Raw genomic sequence first — 25,284 nt, forward strand, 5'->3', positions numbered from 1 at the left:
CCATTAATGGGGTTTAATTAAAGTTTGACCCACAGCTTGGAACACAGCAGTTAGGAGCGAACTGGCTGGTACTTTATCTCTGCCCACTTTATAACTGGCTTAGTACACCCCCTTTATCCTCTTGCAAAGTCTGTTTCTAAGCTCACACATGGCCATTGATCTCACCTGATCTCCACATAACTTCTGACTATCCTGGCGGCTGTCGAGATTCGGTGGGGTGATATCGTCCTTCTCTACAGACTTCTGATTAAGATAGTATCCACCTTTTGCTACTGGCACACTGCCAAGACGTGGCAGAAAGGTCAGAGTCCTATGGCTGGATTATGAACTTCCAGAAATCCCTACTCTTCTTCCAGTGAGGTGACTAGGAACAAACTCCTCTCAAAAAAGATTAGGCTGTTCCATTGTTTGACACAGCAACAGTTGAGTGTGTGGCCAATATCATGTTGGTGGCTCAGATGAGTCTGAACTGGGGAACTTTTTTTGCCACTTGGTATTGGACATTTATGACTACACTGCTCTCCCATTCATTTACACACTCGTTTTTCTGTTTGAAGTTAAATCGTTTGTCAGAGAGGTTATTTCTTTAATACATTTTTATCTGGTTCCATTTTGTGAGGCTTGGTTAGACCAATCATACACTGTCCAGCAATGTAATGATATGGAAGAGGGAAGAGTTCAACATTTTGTGTATTGCCGAAGTACTAAAGCAGGCACTGTATAGCCTTAAGGTGCATACACACTAGACTATTTTTTGACCAATATCGTTAATTTTGTCCCTTCTGAATGATATTGGTAAAAAATATGGGGTGGTGTGTATGCTATGAACATTAATGCGTGGTCCCACCGCTAGGTCATCAAGGTTGTTAGTCGACTATGCAGGCAGGACAATTTCTCTGACATGCAGCAGGGACCACTGGAATCACATCGGGTATTAGAGCTGGGAATGCTGGGAGCTAGGCACTTCTTAATATTAATTAGGGGATACTGGCTCCTCCCCTCTAAGACCCACAATCCCCCAGTGAGAAAATTGTGCCAGGGAGTTTTTTGCTAGATATATTTTTTTACAAGTACTTTTTACTTGGTAGTAGTTGTGAATCCCTTCCCCACCTATTGAAAGGTGTGGGTCCGGGTATTCAGCGCCCCTGGAGATCCAGGTCGTCAGTCAGGACCTCGCTAAAGGTGCCTGCCTGCACGAGATCCGTGCTCCTGCCGCCCCTCCAGCAAAGGGGACGCCAGTCACGACGTGGAAGCCTCCGGTGGTGAGTAGGCGCTGAGCGCTCTTTCCACACGCCGTCCCCTGCTCCCCGTCTGCCGCGCTGTACGCGGTTCCCTGCAGCGCTGTGAGGCGTCGCCATCTTGACAGACGGCGCGTCCTCGTGTACAGGTCTCACGCGGCAGATCTATGTGCCGGTGCCGTTACACGGAGGAGCGCTACCAAGCGGGTGGCTCTGGGCGCTGTCAGGTCTGCACACGCTGGCTAGGTAAAAGGGAGAGGGGACACGCTTGAGGCGGGCATGGCGCGGCCATTACGCAGATACACAGTAAGGCTGACTCTTTCCTGTTCACAGGTGACTGCAGCTTAGAAGGCTCTGAAAGAGGTTTATCACTGACACAGCGTGTTGCGCTGTATTAGTCTTGGTGTAACAGGGCGCATTCTCCTCCAGGTCTCACGGAACCCTGAGGTTTTTGGCTTGTGAGAGGTGTATCTGTACTCAGTGTGTGTGTGTGTGTGTGTGTGTGTGTGTGTGTGTAAGATTCTGTATCGCACGCTGTATTGGACCGGGCGAGCAGGGATCATGACGGGCAAGTCCAAAGCCTCTCGAAGGTTTTCGCTTGTACTGTTTGCACAGCAAAGTTTTCTCAATACACAGCTGAGGGTAATGCCACTGTTTGTCAGTCATGTTCAGGTGCTGAATCTGCATCACTGGCGGGGTCTCAGGCGCCCCAGTGGGCCTCAACCTTAGTGGGAACTATGTCAAAACTCACTTCTGAGTTGGCGCTGGCTCGCAGAGCTGAGCCTTCATGGGCTACAGCCCTAGCAAGGTCTGTGGAGGGGTTAGCTAGCTCCATGAACAGACCAGAGAGGCCTTCCACATCCAGCAATAAGCGACCTTATCAGGCTATTATTGTGGAGGATGATTTAGAGGAGGAACAGGATCCATTTCACGAAATGGAGGATGGTCAATGGGAAGAGGTTCAGGATGTCATTCCTGAGGGAGAACCTACTCCTTTAGGGATAGAGGCTCTTATTATGGCGGTAAAGGAGGTTCTTCGTTTACCGGAGGATCCCAGACCAGAGCCGCAGGAATTTGATCTGTTTGGTGGGGTTCAGAAAGCATCAGTAGTCTTTCCCTGCCCAAATCAGGATCAGCTTGTGGCAGCATGGAGGAACCCGGACAAACGGTTCCAGATTCCCAGACGTTTTATTTCTCTGTATCCCTTTTGAGCCAGCCGCCCTAAGCAAGTGGGAGACTCCGCCTCCGGTGGACACCTCAGTTTCCCAGCTGTCCAAGAAGACGACACTGCCAGTCCCGGGGGCTTCGGCCTTGAAGGATCCCTCTGATAGAAAGATGGAGGCTACTCTCAAGGCCATTTATGTAGCAGCAGGGACTCAGCTCAGACCGGCAATAGTTTCGGCCTGGGTAAATAGGGCAAATGTCAAATGGGCGGAGTTAATCATCGAGGGATTGTAGGCAGGTATGCCTATGGATGAGATACGCTGCTTAGCAGAACACATTAGGGAGTCTGCTATGTTTTTAGGAGAGGCGGCTAAGGATGTATCCTTGATCTCTTCTAGAATCTCAGCAAGCGCCATTTCTGCGCGGCGAGCCCTCTGGCTTCGCTCTTGGCAGGCGGACGCGGAATCTAAGAGGGCTGTGGAGGGTCTTCCCTTTTCTGGGGACATCCTCTTCGGCCCTGAATTAGATAAATGGATCTCACAAGCGACGGGGGGGAAGTCGGCTTTCCTACCGTCTGCAGCTCCTCCCCCTCCTAGACGACAGTTCGCAGGTCCGTCTTTTCAGTCCTTTCGGACTCAGCGCCCCTTCCGGGGCAGAGGAAGAGGCTTCCAGTCATCCAGAGGTGCCAGAGCCCGTCCTCAGGCTGCTCCAAGAGTCCAGGAACCTAAGCCCCAGCAGAAGCCGGTGGCATGACGGTTTACCAGCTTCCGTCAGCAGTTTACCAGTAGGTGCCCGTCTGTTGGCCTTCGGAACCCAATGGTTCTCCCTTTCGGAGGATCCTTGGGTTCGCAGGGTAGTTTCAGAGGGCTACCCTATTCAGTTCGAGGCCACTCCTCCGGTACGGCTCTTCACAATGGCTCTACCAACATCTCAGGAAAAGAGAACGAGCCTGCTAGAGGCCATTCGGATCTTGCTGGAGGCTCAGGTCATCATGCCAGTCCCAGCAGCTCAGAGGAACACAGGGTACTACTCAACCCTCTTTGTAGTTCCCAAGCCGGATGGGTCAGTCAGGCCCATTCTCAACCTAAAGCCTTTGAATCTGTTAGTCTCATATCAACCATTCAAGATGGAATCTATCCACTCAGTGATTGCTTCATTGGAACCAGGGGAGTACATGATATCCTTGGATATCAAGGATGCTTACCTACACATCCCGATTTGGATCTCTCACCAGGCCTTTCTCAGTTTTGCCATAGGTCGGGATCATTTTCAGTTCAGGGCTCTGCCCTTCGGATTATCGTCAGCTCCCAGAGTATTCACAAAGACTCTATCAGTAGCCATTGCATACCTCAGATGTCAGGGGGTGACAATCATCGCCTATTTGGACGATCTCCTAATCAAGGCTCCAACGAGGGAGCTACTGGAGAGTCATGCAAGGTTAACTACTCAGACGCTCACCAGCCTGGGGTGGATAATGAATTTCAAGAAATCCTCTCTAGTCCCATCCAGGAGGATCTTGTTCCTAGGTCTTTGGCTAGACACAGAGGCTCTGAGGGTCTTCCTGCCGGAAGACAAGGTCCAGGCGATTTTGCTCCTAGTTCAGAGGATCTTACTTCCACAGAAGATCAGCCTCCATCTGTGCACGCAACTTCTGGGGAAGATGGTGGCAGCCTTCCCAGCTCTGACGTGGGGACGTTTCCACTCAAGACCGTTTCAGTGGGATCTTCTCAGAAAGGGTGCGGGCTCGCACCTGAATCTTCACAGAAGGATCCACTTGTCGGCCGAGGCGAGACATTCACTACTGTGGTGGCGAAACAGAAAGAACTTGATAGAGGGTCGTCGGTTTGCAGTCCAGGACTGGATTGTCTTGACGACGGACGCAAGCCTCCGCGGCTGGGGTGCCGTAGTGCTTCACCTCTGTCTCCAGGGCAGGTGGGACCTGCAGGAGAGTCGCTTGTCCATCAATGTGTTGGAGATCAGAGCCATATACAATGCTCTGCTGGAGGCTCAGGAGTTTCTTCAGGGTCAACACATAAAGATAAGGTCGGACAATGCCACGGCAGTCGCCTATGTGAACAGGCAGGGCGGCACGAGAAGCAGCATGGCCATGAAGGAAGTAAGGAAGATTCTTCAGTGGGCGGAACGGTCAGGAGTAATTCTGCTGGCGGTATTCCTTCCAGGCCGGGAAAATCTAGAGGCCGATTTCCTCAGCAGGGAGGACCTACACCTAGGCGAGTGGTCTCTCAACCCCGAGGTGTTTCGGGAGCTCACCGACAGGTGGGGAGTTCCCGAGGTGGACCTGATGGCGTCTCAGAAGAACTACCAGCATACGTGGCACGTACAAGAGACCCTCAGGCCATAGCGGCAGACGCTCTGTCAGCTCCGTGGGAGTTCAGTTTCGTCTACCTGTTCCTTCCACTTCTGGGCCAGGTACTGAAGAGACTCAAGAGGGAACCAGTGCAGGCTATTCTCATAGCGCCCTGGTGGCCTCGCAGAACGTGGTTCTCAGACATCCAGAGGTTACTGGCAGACGAGCCAGTTCGATTGCCCCTCAGACCGGATCTGCTCCTTCAAGGACCCTTCTTTCATCAGAATCTGCCACAGCTACATTTGACGGCGTGGCTGTTGAGACCGAGGTCTTGCGGGAGAGGGGAATTCCAAGAGCGGTAATCCCAACGATGTTAAGGGCCCGAAAGCCGGCCTCAGCAACGCATTATCACAGAATATGGCGCTCATATGCGGGCTGGTGCGAGTCCAAGGGCTTGCCATTCCGAGTCTTCAAATTGTCCCGCCTTCTATTGTTCTTACAGAGAGGGTTGGACGGGGGTCTGAGACTGGGTTCTCTTAAGATCCAGGTCTCAGCCTTGTCTGTCCTTTTTCAGAAGAGATTAGCCCTCATGCCTGAGGTACAGACATTTTTTCATGGGGTTCTTCGAGTCCAGCCTCCCTTCGTACCTCCCACAGCTCCTTGGGATCTGGATTTGGTACTAGCCTTCTTGAGGTCTGAGACCTTTGAGCCACTGAACAGAGTGGAACTGAAGTTCTTGTGCTGGAAAACAGTAGTTCTGCTAGCCCTTGCCTCAGCTCGCCGGGTTTCGGAGCGGAGTGCTCTGTCCTGTAAGCCTCCTTATTTAATTTTCCACGAGGACAGAGCAGAACTGCGTACTCAGGCCGGGTTCCTTCCGAAGGTGGTATCTTCATACCACATTAACCAGCCTATTGTGGTTCCGGCCTTCCAGGGAGATTCTCCGGAACAATCCTCTTTGGATGTGGTCAGGGCTCTTCGGATTTACGTCAAAAGAACCAGGTCTATACGCAAATCAGATTCCTTATTTGTACTCTATGAGGCTTTCCGCAGGGGGTGGCCTGCGTCAAAACAGACGATTGCACGATGGATCAAGTGGACGATCCGTAGTGCTTATCTTCATGCGGGACAGGTGCCTCCTGTCTCCTTGACGGCGCACTCTACCAGATCAGTGAGTACGTCGTGGGCCGCTGAGAGAGGGGCTTCTAGCTCTCAGCTTTGCAGAGCGGCCACTTGGTCGTCTCAGAACACGTTTGTAAGGTTTTACCAGTTCGATACCTTTGCAGCTTTGGCTTCAACTTTTGGTCGTCTGGTTCTACAGAATCCTCAGCACTCTCCCTCCCGGGGCTTGGTCTTTGGAACCTCCCCGATGTGATTCCAGTGGTCCCTGCTGCATGTCAGAGAAAAGAGGATTTTGGTACTTACCGGTAAATCCATTTCTCTGAGATCAGCAGGGACCACTGGACACCCGCCCGGCTGTTGGATTCTGCCTGTTGTGGTTGCTGTTGCGGCCCGGTCCGGTACCCGCGTGTTGTATGTATGGTTATGTTGTTTATGGTTTTCTGTAACCCTTTCCTCTGGTGGGCCAATTTCCTCACTGGGGGATTGTGGGTCTTAGAGGGGAGGAGCCAGTATCCCCTAATTAATATTAAGAAGTGCCTAGCTCCCAGCATTCCCAGCTCTAATACCCGATGTGATTCCAGTGGTCCCTGCTGATCTCAGAGAAATGGATTTACCGGTAAGTACCAAAATCCTCTTTTTGGATGTTTTTTTACAAAAAGCTATACAGTTTAGCTAGATCATTCGTTATATGGTTCAGTGTGTAGGCACCATTAGTCCTGGCTTTTCCAATGGATTCTATCACACACACACACACACACACACGCCTACAAGTATTTAAATGTTTAGGGACCATACTTATGGCACATAAATGAAACCTGTGTGTGTTAAATGCCTTTTCATTTTCAGATCAAACAGTGTCGGTGAAAAGTCACCTGATGGAGTTGGGATTAACCGCTGCCAAATGTTCCAGAAAACGTGGAAATGTCACACTTGCTGCAAAGCTACTCGCCCAGTGCAGCAATATCCAACTTGGACAAGTATCCAGTGCCCAGGATTTAGTCACCAATTTTAAAAAGCTCTCTCTCCACGGAAAGATGGACGAGAAGTGGGGACCTGAACTTGATATTGAAAAAGCCAAATTGCTGTATGCTGCAGGTTAGTATGAAACTTGGAACAACAACATTCTTCCTGTACCCTAATGTTACATAAGTGCAGTACAGGAATAGGTGAGGGATCACCAGTGTGTTTCTATTGACAGGTCAGTCCACTCATGCCATGGAAATGCTGAGTTTATGCGCCATCTCTTTCTGTAAATCCGCAAAAGCGGAGTATGCGGTGGCAAAGTCTATCCTCACCTTGGCCAAATGGATCCAAGCAGACTGGAAAGAAATTTCAGGCCAGATGAAGCAAGTGTACAGAGCACGCCAGCAAGCAAATATCACTAGCCTCTCTACCCTGGGGAAGAACGTGCATACGCTGATTGATCTGCCACCTGTCAATGCCATGGAAGAGGAATATCCGCGCATTGAGAGCGAATCCACAGGTAAAATATATTACATAGGTTATTTAAGGAATTCCATAAGTTTGTATGGTGTCCATAAATACAAATACAGGTTAAGTGTCCCTTATCCAAAATGTTCGGGACTGGAAGCATTTTGGATAACGGATTATTCTGTGTTTTGGAATATTTTTATAGTTGAATGAGGTATCTTTAGGTACCTTTCATTTATGTTGTATATACACATCAAACACATAAATACACACAAATATATTTGTTTGTTTACAATCTCGGACAATGAATTTAAATGCCAAGCATCATTTTCTTGAGATACTCAACCTGTACAAATTCTTTTGTGGAGCGTTTTTTAAAATTATTATCTGTTCATTTTTTGAGATTTCTTTCTAAAAGTATGACCGGATGTGTCTTGCATTGTTTTTACAACAGTGAACATTGGCGTGGGCGAGCCAGACTTCATACTGGGCCAGCTATATCACTTGTCTTCTGTGCAAGCCCCTGAAGTGGCCAAGTCATGGGCTGCATTGGCTAGTTGGGCTTACAGATGGGGAAGAAAGGTGGTAGACAATGCTAGGTAAGTTGTGTTTCTTTTGTATTTACAGTTTTCATAAAGTTGAACGCAAAACCTTTTATGTTTGACCAGTAAGCTTGGTATGGTAAACATGTTGGCATACCTCTTATGTTTTTAATTTTTTATCTTATTCTGTATACAGTCAAGGGGAAGGTGTGAAATTGTTGCAGCAAGAGAAACAAGAGGTGCAAAGCCTACTACCAGATAATGTATCTGATGAAGACAAAGAGAAGATCTATGGCATCCTGGGACAAGCTATGTGTAGGCCAGCTGGTATACAGGTGTGTTGCGTTTTTTTTATACCTTATATATAGGTAGAGACCTATATAGTGCATTTATTTAAAAAAAAAAAAAAATTCAAGCATAAACTGTATACTGCTTTGACTAGTTGCTTTTCTCAGACAGCCATTGGGGAACACTGAAAACATCATAAGATGCAGGGAGCTTTGGCACTTTAAGTGAACCTGCAACAGTGTTGTAAAGCCTGCCCATATCCTTAGGATAGACTGCCAGCTCTAAGCCTTGTGACAATCAACATAAGCAGCAGCCCACCAGGTAGCTCCTATGCTAGGGTCCTCTCTGCTACTCTACAAGGATTAGTGGTTTAATTCCACTCAGACACCCGGGTGAAAGCCATTGTCATTTGGGGATACTCATTGTAGGTGCTCTTAATATCCATCGATGGTTTACTACCGGCAGACAAAACAAGCACTCAAGTACCATCTTTTTGTTATTCCTTAAATATCTTCATGGTGCTCAAACCAGGATGATCCTTTTTACCAGTTGTGCGTGAAATCCTTAGATTGTCTTTTTCAGGTAGGCATGTTCAGGGTTGGAATGCTTCAGGTCAGTCACCAGTAGCATGGAATAGGATGAGTTTATGGTGTCCTTGGAAATGAAGGCTGCACAAATTTATGATCTAATCTATGGGTACACGGTGCATGTCCAGAGTTGGCCTGCCCAAGCCCAGAACTCACTGAAATTTTGTTCCAAGATGCCCAGATCTTGGAATCTTGGTAGTTGGGTTCTCAGTCTCAGAGTTCTTCCAGTGGCTTTTTTTTTGACACATTTCAGTAGAGGGTGTACTTACGTTCTCAGTGAGTTAAGTCCCCTGCTGAGTCATGGACAATTGCCAAATCACTTCTGCAAGAGTATCCATTGAAAGATGGTGTCTGCCATGGGGTTGGTACATTTTCCGTCATTCCATTTGAGGATGTTCCAGATTAGGCTGGCCAAGCGGGATTCCAGGATTTGGCCCCAAAATGTGCAGGATTTGAATCCCAGTATTGGAGTATCCAATCCTGGGATATCGGGAATAGACTGCGGTTGCAGTTACACCCCAGGCAGGAAGGGGAAATTACATTGATTTTGGAAGGTGCAGAGTTCTAGAATGAACAGTAATCCCTCCTCTACAAAACTTCATAGATGGCAGCATAATGCAGTCATGTTCTCCCTGCATTTGTCAAGCCCAGACTCGCACATCTGACTGTCAAATAGAGAAGCCTGATTAGTCAACCCACTTCCACTGCTCCAGAGTCCCATGTCTGTGTGCTTTATACAACTCCTTCCAACGCTTGTCATTGTGTTTGGTGTATGTTCCTTTCATCTAATCGCTTTATTGTATTGTATTTTAGGATGAGGACATGTCCCTTCAGATCACAGAGAATGAGGGCGGTGATGAGAATGACACCGTAGATGTGATTTGGAGGCAGCTTTTGGCCTGTTGCCCCTGGCTAGCAGACCAGGATGAGACCACCTCAGAGGGTCTCATCAAGCTGTGGAGGAAAGTGGTGGACCGGATCTTTAGCCTGTACAAATTATCCTGCAGTGCATACTTCACTTTCTTAAAACTGAATGCTGGCCGGGTAGGTGAAGCCGTCTCCATTAATGATTTAGAAATCTCATGTGTAACGGCCGGGGCTTTTTCCTACTTCTCACTGTAAGAAAATAGTGTTTAATTGTTGTCCCATTCCTGTCTAGGTTACTCACGATGATGATGATCCGCGGCTGCATTTAACAAACTCTTCTAAGCAGAGCACAGATGATGTTATTGTCATGGCTACACTACGACTGCTCAGACTGTTGGTAAAGCATGCTGGAGAACTCAGGCAGTACTTGGAGCAAGGACTGGAGACCACGCCCACTTCTCCATGGAGAGGTAACCTTTAAAAGCAATGTATAGTAGACCACCCCAGATTTCACATTTATATAACCCTGTGCAAATAAAAATAAAAATCTAGATGGGATGCATGGACATATAAGACTTATCACATTAATATAACTTATTAATTGTAGATCCACAGTCTTATGCGGTGTACGCACGGTGCAATTCAGGGTCACTTTCTAATAGAAAGTGACCCTGAATTGCATGTGTACAGCAGCTTTCCATCCAGATTGGCTCCCGAAGCGTGACATTGGGATCAAAAGCAGAAATGGACTGTGCCGGAAAGTCTTTCTGCTTTGATCTGCTAGATCGAAAGAGGGCCGTGCTGCTCAATGCAATATGGCCTCTACACGTTCCCTCATTGGGTCAACAGACAAAGGGTCGACATGAGTTTTTCTGGGTTTTTATTGTCCCAAGTGTTGACATAGTCGACATGTACAGCGTCTCCACTATTCTATTCTCCCTCCACACTCTTGTGAATGGTAGAGCATGAAATACCGTTTCGGCTAAAAAATAAAAAGTGTAAAACTCATGTTGACCTTGCCATTGTTGACCTAAGTCCTGTGTCGACCTTAGCAATGTCGACATTCAGTGGGCGACCTATATGTGGACCCAACGACTGTATACCCCAGACATGCATAAGGTTTGATACTGTTTTAGTAGGCACTGCAGTACGTTACACAGGGGAAGTGGCATATTTGGAATGTGAATGATCCAGTAACCCCAAAGTGAATAAAGGCTAAACTGTACTTTTATACTGCATTCACCACTTCAGTGGTACTCACGTTAAATTTCCGGGCTGTGTAGATAAGTTGACCTTGGCAAACCTGGAAGTTCTCCGTGCTGTATTTTTCACTAAACTCCTGACTGAGTTCATTGTCAGGAGACTTCATAAATGTGCTTATTATGCCATCTTGTGGCTTTTAACAGTATTGTTCTGTGTGCACCATTACTACAGCTGAAATTTATAGAGCACTGTAGCTAAATTGTATCATTACCACAGCCTGCAGTGTGTGCAATACAAAGTATCCAGCTGAATTATGGCCAGAAGAAAAGCTAATAAAATGTGTGCAGAGTTTGTCCCGGTAGAAAAGAAAGGCTGCTTTGAAAAATACCATACCTAAAGAAAGTATTAGAATTTGTTTGTGATTTTGCTCTTATAGCCTGCCTTCATGGCAAAATATTCTGAAAACTACTTATTGTACTGTTAAGTAAATTATTGTAAGATGAATTTCATGATCGACTCATTTAAAAACCTGCCCTGGGAGAGGGGTGACATGGTAATAAAAACTCACCACTGAAGGGGTTAAACCCTGTTCTTTATCTTCTGGTCTGGGAGACACAGTTGTCGTATGTTGCCTTCGGGGATAGAAGGAGATGGCACTTAATGTAAGACCCTGGCTCTTCTCCACTGCAGCCCCTGGTCATCAGTGTTTGAATGCCTGTGGGAGACAGACTTCTGTAGCCACTGCCACTTCGGTTTAGATTTTATTTGAGAGCATTTTCTTTGTTTTTAATGAAAGTGATGTGAGCTGGGACTTTCAGCACACGTCTGGCGATTGGCAGCGACGGGGCAGTGAGGATTGTAGGCTTCTGCACTGCTGGATTTCTGGATCTGGTAGGAAGTGTCATCACCCTTTTTATATGGTGTCAATGGCCGAGTCTAGCCGCACCCTCATTCCCCGCAGCTGCTGTGGTATTAGACCCTACTGCAGGCATGTCCAAACTACGACCCTCCAGCTGTTATGAAACTGCACATCCCAGCATGGCTTGCCATAGTTTTAGCATTTCCTAATAGCAATACTGTGGCAAAGCATGCTGGGATGTGTAGTTTCACAACATCTGGAGGGCCACAGTTTGGACATGCCTGCCCTACTGGAAGGCTATGCAGTGCTTTTAATTTTTTTCTGGTAAAAAAGGCTAAATCTTTGAAGTCTTAAGGGATGGTGTAGCAATGGTTTTTGAGACCCTATTGAATGTGTTAATAGTGCTGGATTTCAATGGTAGAACCTGCATGGGATTAGGTTTTTCTAAGGTCTGCTGCTGAGTTGATTAACTTGGTGGCTGACCAGAGGGAGGAATAGTCTTGTGCTCCTCTGGAAACAACTGTTCCTGTTCAAGTGCAGGTTGTCAGCTTCTAGGGGGCTTCTGATTGTCTGCTATCTGAAGCGACATGAATCCAGTCTCTATGAAGGGGTGAGCTTTTGGTTTTGCATAAGTCTATCACTGTTTGTACCTGTCCTTTTAAGGCCTAGGAGTCAGAGAAGCATAGTCATTTAACCCAACTTACCTTGTATGATTTGGAGTATGAGCAGGGGGAGCATTTTGTGGAGTTCGTGAGTTGATGCCTAAAACTAGAGGCACCCTGTTTTGTTCCTTTCTCCTGTCCTTTTGGTGCTTGGGCAGCTAATAGAGGGCCGAACTCTGGATGACAGCCCTTCTTTCCAGATTTGGAACTCTGCACATCCTGGCAGATCTTCCGGGTCCTGTATGTTTTCTAGACCATACTCCATTAGAAGCCTGGTGTCAGTTGTGGGGCTTCACGGGACCACTGGTTATATGGAGGTAACAAATGTAGTGTCATGCTTTATCAATATAGCGACAGCTACATGAGTTTTTACAAAACTCATGTTGGGGTACTCCTTTAACAGGGATGCCACCACTACTGCTGTACCATCTGGACTTCAGGTGTTATAAGAACCTGGCTAGTTTCTGAATCTGAAGAAGTTCCCTTTGATGCCCTGTCAATGCATGCTGCTCTTGATATTGATTTTCGACACCAGAATTCAGAGTACTCACTCTTGAAGACTAGGACTGGTCCAGAAGGTTTTGACCTTGGGTGGACAGTCTATCATGCTGTGCAAATTGATCGGTAAGATGGTTTCCATCTTTGAGAGTTCAGTGGGACATCCTGAGTTGTTGCACCAGGTCCGCTGACATCTGCCTATCTGTTGCTCATACTCTCGCTAAGCAATCGTCTGCCCCTGTAGTGGGTGGTCGCCAGGGAGAAAGGATCTTTGCAGAGTCTAGGTCCTGGTTGCTACATCTTGGGTTATTGTGACCATTGATGTCAGCCTCCTGGGTTGTGCAGCGGTGGCCTTATACAGCTGACTGCATAGTTTCTGCTGGAGTCAACCAATTCCCTTAAATGTTCTGTATTTTTGGGCCATTTGGCCCTGTCCAGTGCTCAGGCTATCCTGGTGGGGAGGTTTATTTATTTATTAACAGTTTCTTATATAGCGCACACAAATTACGCAGCGCTTTACAGAGCATAGTTATAATCAAAAACACATAACAAATTACATTACAAGACAGTTTAGGACAAGTACATGGTTAATATGGATAGTTGCATCAGTGGACAGGACACTGAAGCAATCATCAGGGTGGCAGTGGTTTATATATTCTAAGAAAGGCACATGAGGAGAGAGGGCCCTGCTCGTGAGCTTACATTCTAAAGGGGAGGGTTAGACTGACAAGGGTGACACAGAAGGGAATGAAGTGGGCATAAACAGTAGGTTAGGATGAGAGATGGTCAGGTTTTATGCAGGAGGGTGGGAAGGGGTCATTTAGGTAAACAAAGGTCAACTCTCATGGGTACTTGAACAAAGTGTTCTTCCTGGGGATGGATTTTCTTAGCAGTAACAGAATCGTACTGTGGGGAGTGGTCTCTTCTCTTGGATATCTTTGAACTGTTCATTCGGAAGTGGGGTTTGCAATAAGTGTACCTCCATGGTACCATGGCTTTCTAAATAAAACGGGAAATTTGTGTGTTTTCCTATGTTTCGTACATCTACTTACTCTGGACCATATATGTTTTAGCTCTTTTAAATGTAATGTACTCTCAGCATCTGTATTTGGAAACTTGCTTAGTTTTTGGGGTGCTGATTTTCTTCTAGTACATTATGATGTGAACAAACACTGGTGGCTGACAGGGAAGCAGACTATTGCATGGTGCATCCTATGTCATTCTCTGGGCCTATTCCGGAACATGGTGGCCATATCCAAAGCATGTGTTGGCTTGTTCTGCCTGGACATTGAGTGATTTCTGGGCCACATGACATGGAGCCTTCATGGCGCCATTATCTTATGGCCACCTGGACCTCTAAACATTTGCCCAATTTATTGTTGTGGTACTTATGTAATATCTGGACTCCCGGTTTTCTTATGAGACCGTGTCCTCTCGCGGGGCTCGCTGCGCTCGACACACTATATAAAATCAACTCCATGCGTATTTTGTATTTAGTCAGTGTTTTTGTTTTTTCTCTGACTTGTTCAGATGACTTAGTATATTTGTCCTTCAGATTTTTTGATTTGTGACACCACCTATTGCGTGTTCTTTATAGGTATAATTCCTCAGCTCTTTTCACGTCTCAATCACCCTGAAGTTTACGTTCGTCAGAGCATTTGTAATCTGCTGTGCCGAGTAGCACATGACTCTCCTCATCTCATCCTCTATCCTGCAATCGTGGGAAGCATCTCGCTGAGCAGTGAATCCCAGTCTTCAGGTAAATGCACATCTTGCAGTTTGACCTAGTCCAGTTTGTGTGGTTTTTTTTTGTTGTTGTTTTTTTAAGTCTCATTCGTCTGTAGTTATAAATACTAAGCATGTTTGGTTTACAGTATGGTAGAAAGTGAGTGACTATACGCCTGCAATGGTGGTAAATTATTATGCTATTTTGCTTAACACAGGGACCAAGCTCTCGTCAGCTATTCCAACTTTGCTGGGAAATATGCAGGATGAAGAGCTCATGGGGGGTGAATGTGATGACGGAAGTCCTCCAGCTTCTCAAGAAAGCAATAGAGATGAAATTAAGAATGCGCTGAATGAGGACCAAGCCATGATGCAGGATTGTTACAGCAAAATTGTAGATAAATTATCTTCAGCCAACCCCACCATGGTGCTTCAGGTTTGTATATACATTATGGCACTGCTTTAGTGGCAAATATTTCAGATTTCTATTGTTTTATGTGTTTATATCAATCTTGTGCTTTCTGTATAGGTTCAGATGTTGGTTGCTGAACTGCGGAGAGTCACTGTGCTTTGGGATGAGCTATGGCTGGGTGTTCTGCTTCAGCAACACATGTACGTCCTCAGACGCATACAGCAGTTGGAAGATGAAGTGAAGAGAGTCCAAAATAACAACACTCTTCGCAAGTATGTGCTCATGGGGATAATCAAGATGTTTATTTATTGCAATGCATTCAATTTTAATTCTGTATTGTGGCGATATTCTTAAAGACGACATTTTTCCCAAAATGCTTTGCAAAGGACAGATTTTTTTTTTAAATGTCCTATTGCATGGGGTTCTCAAACTCTGTCCTCTGGACCCCACACAGGTCACTCCACAGGTGACATTCAATGACACATTTTAAAAGATCCACAGGTGGAGCTAATTATTTCACTCGTGATTCTGTGAGGAGACCTGCAAAACATGCACTGTGTGGGGCCCTGGGGACTGAGTTTGAGAACCTGTGTCCTATTGCAAGGACTCTTTAACATTGCTGTTGAGTCAGCATGGTCATCAGAGTTTTGCGGACATAAATGACCATGAGAAATGTGACACAACAGTATCTGGAATTCGTCTGCTGTGGTTGAGTGTTCTATTCTGGTATTACTCAAATAAAACTTGTGTCATTATCTACAGGGAGTAGTTTCAACCCCTTTTGTCACGTTTTGTTGTGGTACCTGAGGAAACAAGGTCTACATGGTTACACCCTTTCTACATTTGACTTGAATATTTGGACCACAAGTGTTACTCTGTATGAATTGACAGTTGTTGCAAATCATCTTCCAACAGTCTCAAGTGAATACAAAGTTCCACATACATGTTCTCGAAATCAGTGTGGTACCAAACACTTTGTTTAACACTTAGGCACAAATTATTTTGACCTATGGAAAACCACCAAGATATTCAGCTGGTAGTAACAGTATGTCCCATCAGTCTGAAAGGGTTATTGGACACCTGAAGGCATTCCCAGCGGACAGTTTCATGAGAATACCAACGGTTATGTTTGTTCTGATACCTGTGCTTCTGCGGGGCCCAGAGAAGAGCAATAGAAAGGGTTCTTTAGAGATTTATTTATGCACAACATTCTAACCACCATAATACTGCTCTTAAGAGAATACAGAAGTTGCGGTCCATATTTCCACTTAATTTGACTGGGGTTAATGGGCTGGCTTTTAATGTAATGATCCCTTAAATCCTTTGTGGTTATTCATTAATGGTCAATAGCCTTTTAATCCCCCAACATAAGAAAAAAAATTCTACCATGTAAACGGAGTTTTAGATTTTTAACATAAATACAAAAATTTCTAAATAATCCCATGTCCAACATTTGGAAGACCAATGCAATGTGGCAAAAGTAAAATAGTGTTACCATCAGGGGAGGCTCCAGGAGGTGGAGCCACAGTGCAGTTTAAAATTCAAATGGAGGCACAGCAACTGCCGGTGAGTCAGTTTGGAATACCAGTTGGTGTGGCTTCCTTATTTGAGTTTTGGACTGTGCTGCAGCCCCCTCTGAAGCCACCATTGGTTACCATACGATCCAATTTAAACCAGGGCACTTGGGAATTACAAAAGTTCTCTAGCGGCTTAAACAAGGTGAAAAGCAGGCTTGAAGTCAGCCATTCACTGAAGTTATGTAATTCATGAGTGCCCTGGTTTAAAGGGATTGTTTGGTTAAAAAAAAATCACATTCCCTTCCAGTAAGTTTTTATATATATTTTTCCTTTTGTTGAAGCACTTTTATTTTAAAACCTACTAATTTTGCGTCTGAAGCAGTGGACCAACATGCATGTCTTCAGTGCAGCTTGTTACCTCATACGAAAAAGATCTACTAGACCCTAGTCCTCCTGACGCTTTGGATATTTATAATTTTAAAGTCAGAGTATAAAATGGGGTTTTCCCTGCTGCTTGTGATCAATGGGATTGGTAATCCCTACCACATAAATGGATTACAAGAAAGAAAAGAGGGGGTTTGGTCACAGCATCTGGGGAGAAAAAGGGGTTTTCCCAGACTCTGTGACCAACCCCCTCTTTTTTTCTTTCTTGTTACCTCCTACACTACAGAATTCCTTCTCATTGAACTGTTTTAGGTAGGTACATGATGCAAATGGTATATAGGTGTCTTACTGCAAAATGTAACTGCATAGATTTGGACTATTGTATTGTCTACCTGATATGACAATTGTGGGTGTCTTTAATACTTTTTTTTTTTTTCTTTGCTCGCTAGAGAGGAGAAGATTGCTATAATGCGTGAGAAGCACACTGCACTGATGAAGCCCATTGTCTTTGCTTTGGAGCATGTCTGCAGTATAACATCAGTGCCTGCAGAAACACCCCATGAGAAATGGTTCCAGGACAACTATGGAGAGGCAATTGAAAATGCTTTGGAAAAACTTAGAAATCCATCCAATCCTGCCAATCCTGGAAATAGCTGGATACCGTTTAAGCAGGTATTTGGAATGTTTCTTGCGTGCCAGATTTGATCTAAGAAGGCTTCGGAACGTGACATCAGTTTACTAGTCATGACTGTATACACAATGGATCATTTTCATCTGGTGAATAAACAGAGCACATTGGTGTTTATAGTGCGGGATGGATGATTAGCTACAATGCTGCAAGTAATGTGTGTGTAAAACCCTATGGTCCTGACCATCTAGCCAGTGTTTTTGGTCTCATGAGGGGAATGTAATAGGCTGTGATTTTGGGAGAGTTTTTCCACATATTTTTTAAAGTGGCAATCATTTATACCGCAAAATCCAATCGATTTGTAAATGGTTGCTGCTTTAAAAAAACAGGAGAACTCTTTCAAAATCTCACTTTATGATTCTGACACCCTATTACATCCCCTTCCTCTCCCACCCAGTGATACTTATCAGAGGGAATAGATCACTGTGATCTTTATTCCTGCACAGTTTAGTTTGTAATTCCCTAAGCTTGTATAAAAAGCTATTGGTTAAATGCACTTTTCAGATCATGCTTAGCCTGCAGCAGAGAGCTCAGAAGCGTGCAAGCTACTTGTTACGCCTTGAAGAAATCAGTCCTTATCTGACTTCCATGTCGCACACTGAAATAGCCCTTCCAGGGGAAGTGTCGGACAGAGACACCATCACAATTCATAGCGTGGGCAGCACCATCACCATCCTGCCGACAAAAACCAAGCCTAAGAAATTCATCTTCCTGGGATCTGATGGGAAAAACTACCCTTATCTCTTCAAAGGTATGTCTCTCATTTATCTTTTCAATATCTAGAGTTGTGTGATTTTAATGTTTCTCCACGTCTAGTTCTTAATACCATTTTTTAGCGTTTCTTTATTTTATTTTTTTAAAACAGGTTTGGAAGACTTGCATCTTGATGAGCGGATTATGCAGTTTCTATCCATTGTAAACACCATGTTTGCAACGATCAATGGTCAGGAGTCTCCCCGCTTCCGGGCTAGACACTATTCGGTCACCCCCCTTGGCACACGATCTGGGCTTATCCAGTGGGTGGATGGAGCCACGCCTCTGTTCGGTCTTTATAAACGTTGGCAGCAAAGGGAAGCAACATTACAAGCGCAAAAGGTATAAATGCTAAAGAGCGGTCGTTATTTTATGTATGGACTTTATTAGGAACCATTTGTTTAAAAAAAAATTGACCTGTTATTTAAAGGATAGAGATGATTTTAGTTTTCTAATTGTTTCAGGAGGTGCAGCTGTTTGAGTTGCATGCATAATATGTTGTGCAGGATCTTTAAGGCTGCGTCTATACACAAAGTTTTGACAGGTCCCTCTTTAAAGGGACTTGTTTGGCAGGAAGGAGCCTGCATATTGAAATATATAGGTGCGTCTAATCATTGCATTTTAGCTAGATGCAGTTGAACAGGAGCTGTTTGGCAGGATTCTTACTCAAGACTTAAGGTGTCCATACACGTTGCGATAAGCAGCGTGCGATGTGACGTGCGCTCCTGCGGGTATTGCATAGTACAAACAGTATGTCCTGCACATACTTTTTGTACAGCCCGCGGATCGCATCGCATGCAAAACATGCATGTGCAACGCGATGCATTGCACACTGCTTATCGCAACGTGTATGGGCACCTTTATGTACAAAAGCCTGCTGCATACTGCTAAAACACAATGGCCCTTATTCAGATCTGATGACAATACAAATTTGTTTGGAAAATGGGCAAAACCATTTGCACTGCAGGTGGGGCAGATGTAACATATGCAGAGTTGCATTTGGGTGGGGTGTGTTGAAACTGAAATCAAAATTGCAGTGTAAAAATAATGCAGCCAGTATTTACCCTGCACAGAAACAAAACAACTCACACAAATCTAATGCTCTCTGCACATGTTACATCTGCCCCACCTGCAGCGCACATGGTTTTGCCCATTTTCAAAAAAATATTTATACTGCGATCAGATCTGAATAAGGGCCAATGTGTAGACACAAGCAACTGCATCCTGCTAAACAGGACTCTGTTCTACTGCATCCTTTTAAAACGCACTCGCAGGCACACTCGCAGTTTGACTTACTGCTCCTTTTATAAAGCCTCTCCTCTACCCTATCCTAAAAGCTGCAAGCAGTTGCTGTTATAGCCTGGTTTTTGGACTCAAGCGGCTGGTTAATATACTTTATTTAGTTTTTTTATCTGTTTTGAGGACCTACTTCACAGAAATGGAAGCCACCGAGGTCATTGCTACTTTAACGGGCGCTGGGAATGCTACTTTAATACTGTTAGGTCAGGACACAAGCAGGGGACAGTGTAGTGTGATCACCAAGACTTGCCTGTTTTGTGGTCTGTAATCTTGGGCTTTGAAATTGCTGAACTGCACTGTTGCGAAGTGCTAGGTTTGTGACTGTCATCCAGCAGAAGGTGTTAAATAGCCTTTTTTGTTTTAGGCACAAGATTCCTATCAGACTCCTCAGAACCCAGCAATGGTTCCAAGGCCCAGTGAACTGTATTACAGTAAAATAGGCCCTGCGCTAAAGACGGTTGGTCTAAGTTTGGATGTGTCCCGCCGAGATTGGCCTCTGAATGTAATGAAGTCTGTGCTTGAAGAATTAATGGAATCCACTCCCCCAAACTTGCTTGCCAAAGAGTTGTGGTGCTCATGTGCTACTCCTGATGAATGGTGGAGAGTTACACAGGTGAGTCGCATAGTGCTCTATAGGACGGCTAGAGAGTCAAGTCCAAGATTTGTATGTTACCCTGAATCCTGTGTTCTGTGCCTCTAGCTTTTTTCCTATGAATCTCTTTAAATCCTGAGAACGTGATCATGCTGTGATATGTAATTGTTATAAACCCTCAGAACTGCCAAATATTATTTTCACAGAGCTTTAATGTAATCTCTGCTATACATCTTAAGGGTCTGGCCTCAGGTTGAATGTAAAAGAGGTTTGTGTATGAGCAAAGACATGCAGGCAAAATATATACATACAACCTCCTATTTAGCATATAGATGCATCTGATAAAGAGGAAACAATGATTGTAGTCCTTATCCAAAACTGATTCCAATTTATGTACAAAGTTTAAGTTGTATCTAATTCGTAATTAGTGTAATTCCAAATAAGATGCTTCGGTACTTGTGTACTAGCACGGCGCCCACGATAATTAGTCGCCTGATTTTTTTATCGCATGCCGTACACCCGATGGCATGCGATGCGATCAAAAATCGAGCGTCTATATGCCCCATATACAATGTTAAATTGTATAAGCACCCTAATGGGTGCTTACAATGTTAAATGCACCCCCACGCCACCCCCCAAGTATAAACCTGAACCCGAAGCGTGGCGAGCGGCGGTACGCTTCCTACAACCTTTTCATACCCTCACTATCCACGAGCCCGAAGCGTGGCGATCGGACGCGTATACCTGTGAAGTTCTGAGCGTCCCCTCGCTGCGCTCGCTTCGGGCTCGGTGGCTCACTGCGTTTGCCACACTATATAAACTCAACTCCACGCCGCCGTGGATAGTGGGGGTATGAAAAGGTTGTAGGACGCGTACCGCCGCCGCTCGCCACGCTTCGGGTTCACGTTTATACTTGGGGGGTGGCGTGGGGGTGCATTTCACATTGTAAGCACCCATTAGGGTGCTTATACAAGTTATAATCGCATCCCATCGCATTGTATGGCATTGTATGCCATATACAATGCCATACAATTTTAAAATTGTATGACATTGTGGAACATCGCGCAATATCGCATACCATCATATACGATATGGTCTGCGATGCGATGGGCGCCGTGCTAGTACACAAGTACTGATGCTTCTAAAGAGGGCAGACTTAGCCTCATAAGTACTGAAGTAAGCAGAGCATAGTGTGTTACACCAAAACATGTAATTGCATTGTCCAAATGAACTAAAGTGCAGCTATAAATCGGGCCTTAATGGGACAGTGCCCCGAGTTAAGATGGTGTTCACCAATAACTGTTTTACTGTACAGTTAAATTGGTTTGAGTTTAGGAACACTTGCTAAATCCATTATGTAGCCATAAACGGTACTTTTCCCTTTCTGACATTTGGTAAAAAACCATTCATATGTCCAATTTACCTAGTCTCCATTTTGGTTTCTTTTCAGTCCTACGCCAGGTCAACTGCTGTTATGTCGATGGTTGGCTACATCATAGGTCTTGGTGACAGGCACTTGGATAATGTGCTAATTGATATGACAAGCGGAGAGGTGGTCCACATTGATTATAATGTTTGTTTTGAAAAAGGTGAGATCCATGTGGTTATTTTTGTTTATTCTTGGCCATCAATATCAAAAATTGTATTTACTGATTTACGTAAAAACCTGCTATAGTAGTGGTCCAAGAAATAGTTTCCTATGTCGGCAATACTTTCTACAGGCAAGAGTCTTCGTGTTCCTGAAAAGGTCCCTTTCCGAATGACCCAGAACATCGAGAGCGCTTTAGGAGTAACAGGGGTGGAGGGAGTATTTCGCCTGTCTTGTGAACAGGTAAACAGAACAGTATTGCTTTGTATTGTGTTTACATGTTTCTTTCAAGGCCCATTGTTTAGGGGCTATTTGGATTAGATTGTTAGTTACAAATGACAGAATTCCTCAAAATGAACCTGAAAATAAAGTTACTATGGGCTGGCCCAATATGAGATCGGTCTCCACGTACACTTGATCATTGTAATGCAGAATTGCACTGCACTAAAAAAGCAATTGTAATGCTGAATTATTATTAACAATAATCATCCATCAGTGATTAGGTGGGAGGTGGCCAAATTTAACGTGATTGCAGTCCTGTGCACATCAGATTGGCGTCAGAGGCCACACCTGCTGTACGTCTGACCTCTGACCCCCTCCCGGCAGCAAGGAACAGGGTCTCATGTGATATATCACATGTCAAAGCACATTGCATGCGAGCCTGCTGCCTGGGAATTTCCCAGATGGCTCAAGGGGGATCGGATGCCTCTACACTTCTGTGAGAAGTCGCAGCAGTGTATGGCCACCTTTAAAACCTTTTGTGTGTTGAATATAGCTCTGATTCCTCTTTCATTGAGTAAAAGGTGGTGGTTCTTAATTGTACACTCTGGTGGCTTGCAGGTCCTGCACATAATGAGAAGAGGCAGAGAGACTCTTCTGACGTTACTTGAGGCTTTCGTTTATGACCCCCTTGTGGATTGGACAGCTGGAGGGGAGGCAGGATTTGCTGGTGCAGTCTATGGCGGAGGAGGCCAGCAGGCAGAAAACAAGCAAAGTAAACGAGAGATGGAGAGAGAGATCACTCAGAGCCTGTTCTCCTCCAGAGTAGCGGAAATTAAGGTAACTGTGTGTTAGGCATATTTTGACCTCCTTAGCTTTGCTTGTGTATATTTATAATGAAAGTGGCGTCTAACTGCAGATTACTTTTGGTAGGTGAACTGGTTTAAGAATAAGGATGAGATGCTGAGCGTCCTTCCTAAACTAGACAGCAGTTTGGATGAATATCTAAGCTTACACGAAGAACTGACCGAGGTGGAGAAGTTGCAGACCAGACTTAGAGAGGAGATGACGTACTTGGAAGGAGCTGAAGCCGCAGATCATCCCGCTCATACTCTGCAGCACAGGTAAGCGTGTGACAGGGCATGCTGGGTTGTGTAGGAGAACTGGAAAATGGATGTGGAATGTCCATGCAGGACTATATGGGTCATTGGCCTCCAGGTATTGCTAAAAAGGCCCAGTGTAAATCCAAACCCATGTGTTCCTATCTTGCAATGGCTACTGTATCGCAATATTGAGGAGATCAGTGGAAAAGAGACACATGCCACCATTACATTGGAGACAGTCTGGCGGTTCAACCAAATATTTAATTAGTACTTAATTTCATGTGTGAACTGCAGCTGTTATATTAGGAGTACTGTCCCTTGCTACAAAAACACAGAAAAATATAACTGCGCAGGGGTATAGGCAGTTCTTAAACACAATTAATTTGCCTGGCCAGTACATAAAAATACAATCAGAATTACAAATTACATGGTATCCACGTTTAACTATAATGGTTTAGCTGTATTGTTAGTATAAAGAGCAAGCAATTTTGAAATGCCATTAACGTTAATTCTCCTTTTCCGGCATTGTTAGTCGTAATACTTGGTACTACTGTATATTAAGTGTAACTAGTCCTTATACACAATATTGTTAGTTCTGTGGCTGAGATTATTGCTGCTCACCGCACGTTTTGCTGGTTGTTAGTGCTGGATCTGGCCAGACATACACTTGGTACCTCAATGGATCCTGCAAGACAGGATATCCACTTCCAGTGTCTTCCAGCTGCTGGTGCTTTAAACCAGATAAAGCAGCTATTTAAAGAGTCCACCTAATGCAGGTGTCCTTTTGAGGGTCCAGAATGGAGGTTTAATCTTTAAAGAACATATTTGGAGGCTAACCTGTTTCTCTGCCTACAATCAGTGTCAGCGGCTTCCTCAGAGTATCTACATGCCACAATTACATGGATTTTTACTCCACTAACTTGTATCATAGTGAAATGTGCCTATTTCTCACCCCAGCAGCAAAATACAAATCCCTGGTGCTAGATTTCTAGCTGAAAGGGGATCAATTCCACTTCATTACATGTGCCTCTGTTTCACTGAGCCCCTTGGTTGTTGGCTTTTATTGAAGTCTTGCTTCGAAATTCCAAACCATCAGTAATAATAAATGATTCCTTTAGAAAGCGAACTAAATGAACTATATCTCCTAGGATTCATTTGTTAAAAGTTGGTCTTTGTGACTTAATTACAAGTTTCGTATCAAACCCATATGTGTGTGTGTATAAACATCGGCACTCACCTTTCCTAGTTTTGGGGTGCCCTTTGGCTTGTGACCACATTGTTTAAATAGAAATCAATGGGGAGTTTTAGTTATTAATCCATGCATTTAGGCCTGCAGCCTGCTTCACAGGACCCCACTTTTCTGCAGGTCCTAACACTATTGCTCAAAATAATGACCATTGCCAAGAAAGGGCTGTTTGGCGTGACTGCAGCAATGATGTATGAGGGTATAGCTTTAGGTTTTGAATTCTTGGTATTTGAGAATACAGTTTCACATTCTTAAGAACAGCAAAAGTACTTATTGCAGGAGTTCTATTTCTAGAAGACCAAAATCTAGATTGATCATGCTTTACTTTTATAGTGCTAGTAATCGGCAATACTGTGTTGTGTTTCCATCCATTGAGTCTGTGAAATTGATCAGAGTTTAAGGGCGGTATTCAATGTTCTGCGTCACTGCTTCGCATGGCGATAATGAAATGTTATCGGTTGTTTCATATTGCGTTAATGTATCGCTTAGTTCATTTTTCCCGCTATTCAAAATTAGTGTGACGCGTAACGCGTAATTGCGATAAAACACCTATGAGGCGAACGGTGGGAGTTGCTATTTCGCTTTCCCGCCATCGTTAAAAGGTATATATTGGAGTGGACGAGCGGATTTTAGTCATTGTGGACACGTGCGTCGTAGATGCAAGTTATTTCACAGACATCGTTTTTTTTACTGCGACATCATCGGGAATTTGGATTAAATTTTGATGGTAAGACCTACAAAAAATGAATTCCAATACCAGCAGACTGCCAATGCTGTTTACTCCCTGAAGTCTCAGATAGGAGTGATTTGATCATGAAGGAGATATGAATCATGGGTAAAAAAGATCACATGATGCACCCGAGGATCATGGTTAAAAGTGAATGTTGCAAAATATTCCCGAATAAATTAAATATATATTTAATTACAAGTGTTACAGCTTTAATAATTAGTTATATAACATTTGTGGAAAAAAAGCATTATTTCAGTTATGT

The 25,284-nt window shown here is 44.6% G+C and overlaps 1 protein-coding gene across 1 annotated transcript in view; it reads left to right on the forward strand.

Moving 5' to 3' along the window:
- The window catches only part of SMG1 (SMG1 nonsense mediated mRNA decay associated PI3K related kinase), a 112,476-nt gene that overhangs the window by 66,746 nt on the left and 20,446 nt on the right, over positions 1-25,284 (forward strand). Inside the window, exons 30-46 of the mRNA XM_083153282.1 lie at positions 6,676-6,924; positions 7,028-7,312; positions 7,715-7,859; positions 7,999-8,137; positions 9,491-9,721; positions 9,837-10,014; positions 14,364-14,525; positions 14,710-14,927; positions 15,021-15,175; positions 17,254-17,476; positions 17,997-18,243; positions 18,358-18,587; positions 19,909-20,157; positions 21,587-21,725; positions 21,858-21,967; positions 22,565-22,783; positions 22,877-23,067. Coding sequence (XP_083009408.1) covers positions 6,676-6,924; positions 7,028-7,312; positions 7,715-7,859; positions 7,999-8,137; positions 9,491-9,721; positions 9,837-10,014; positions 14,364-14,525; positions 14,710-14,927; positions 15,021-15,175; positions 17,254-17,476; positions 17,997-18,243; positions 18,358-18,587; positions 19,909-20,157; positions 21,587-21,725; positions 21,858-21,967; positions 22,565-22,783; positions 22,877-23,067 — 3,370 coding nt within the window. The remainder of the gene's footprint in view (positions 1-6,675; positions 6,925-7,027; positions 7,313-7,714; positions 7,860-7,998; positions 8,138-9,490; positions 9,722-9,836; positions 10,015-14,363; positions 14,526-14,709; positions 14,928-15,020; positions 15,176-17,253; positions 17,477-17,996; positions 18,244-18,357; positions 18,588-19,908; positions 20,158-21,586; positions 21,726-21,857; positions 21,968-22,564; positions 22,784-22,876; positions 23,068-25,284) is intronic.

The sequence above is a fragment of the Crinia signifera genome, chromosome 7, assembly GCF_055691185.1.
Source record: "Crinia signifera chromosome 7, ASM5569118v1, whole genome shotgun sequence".
NCBI lineage: Eukaryota > Metazoa > Chordata > Amphibia > Anura > Myobatrachidae > Crinia > Crinia signifera.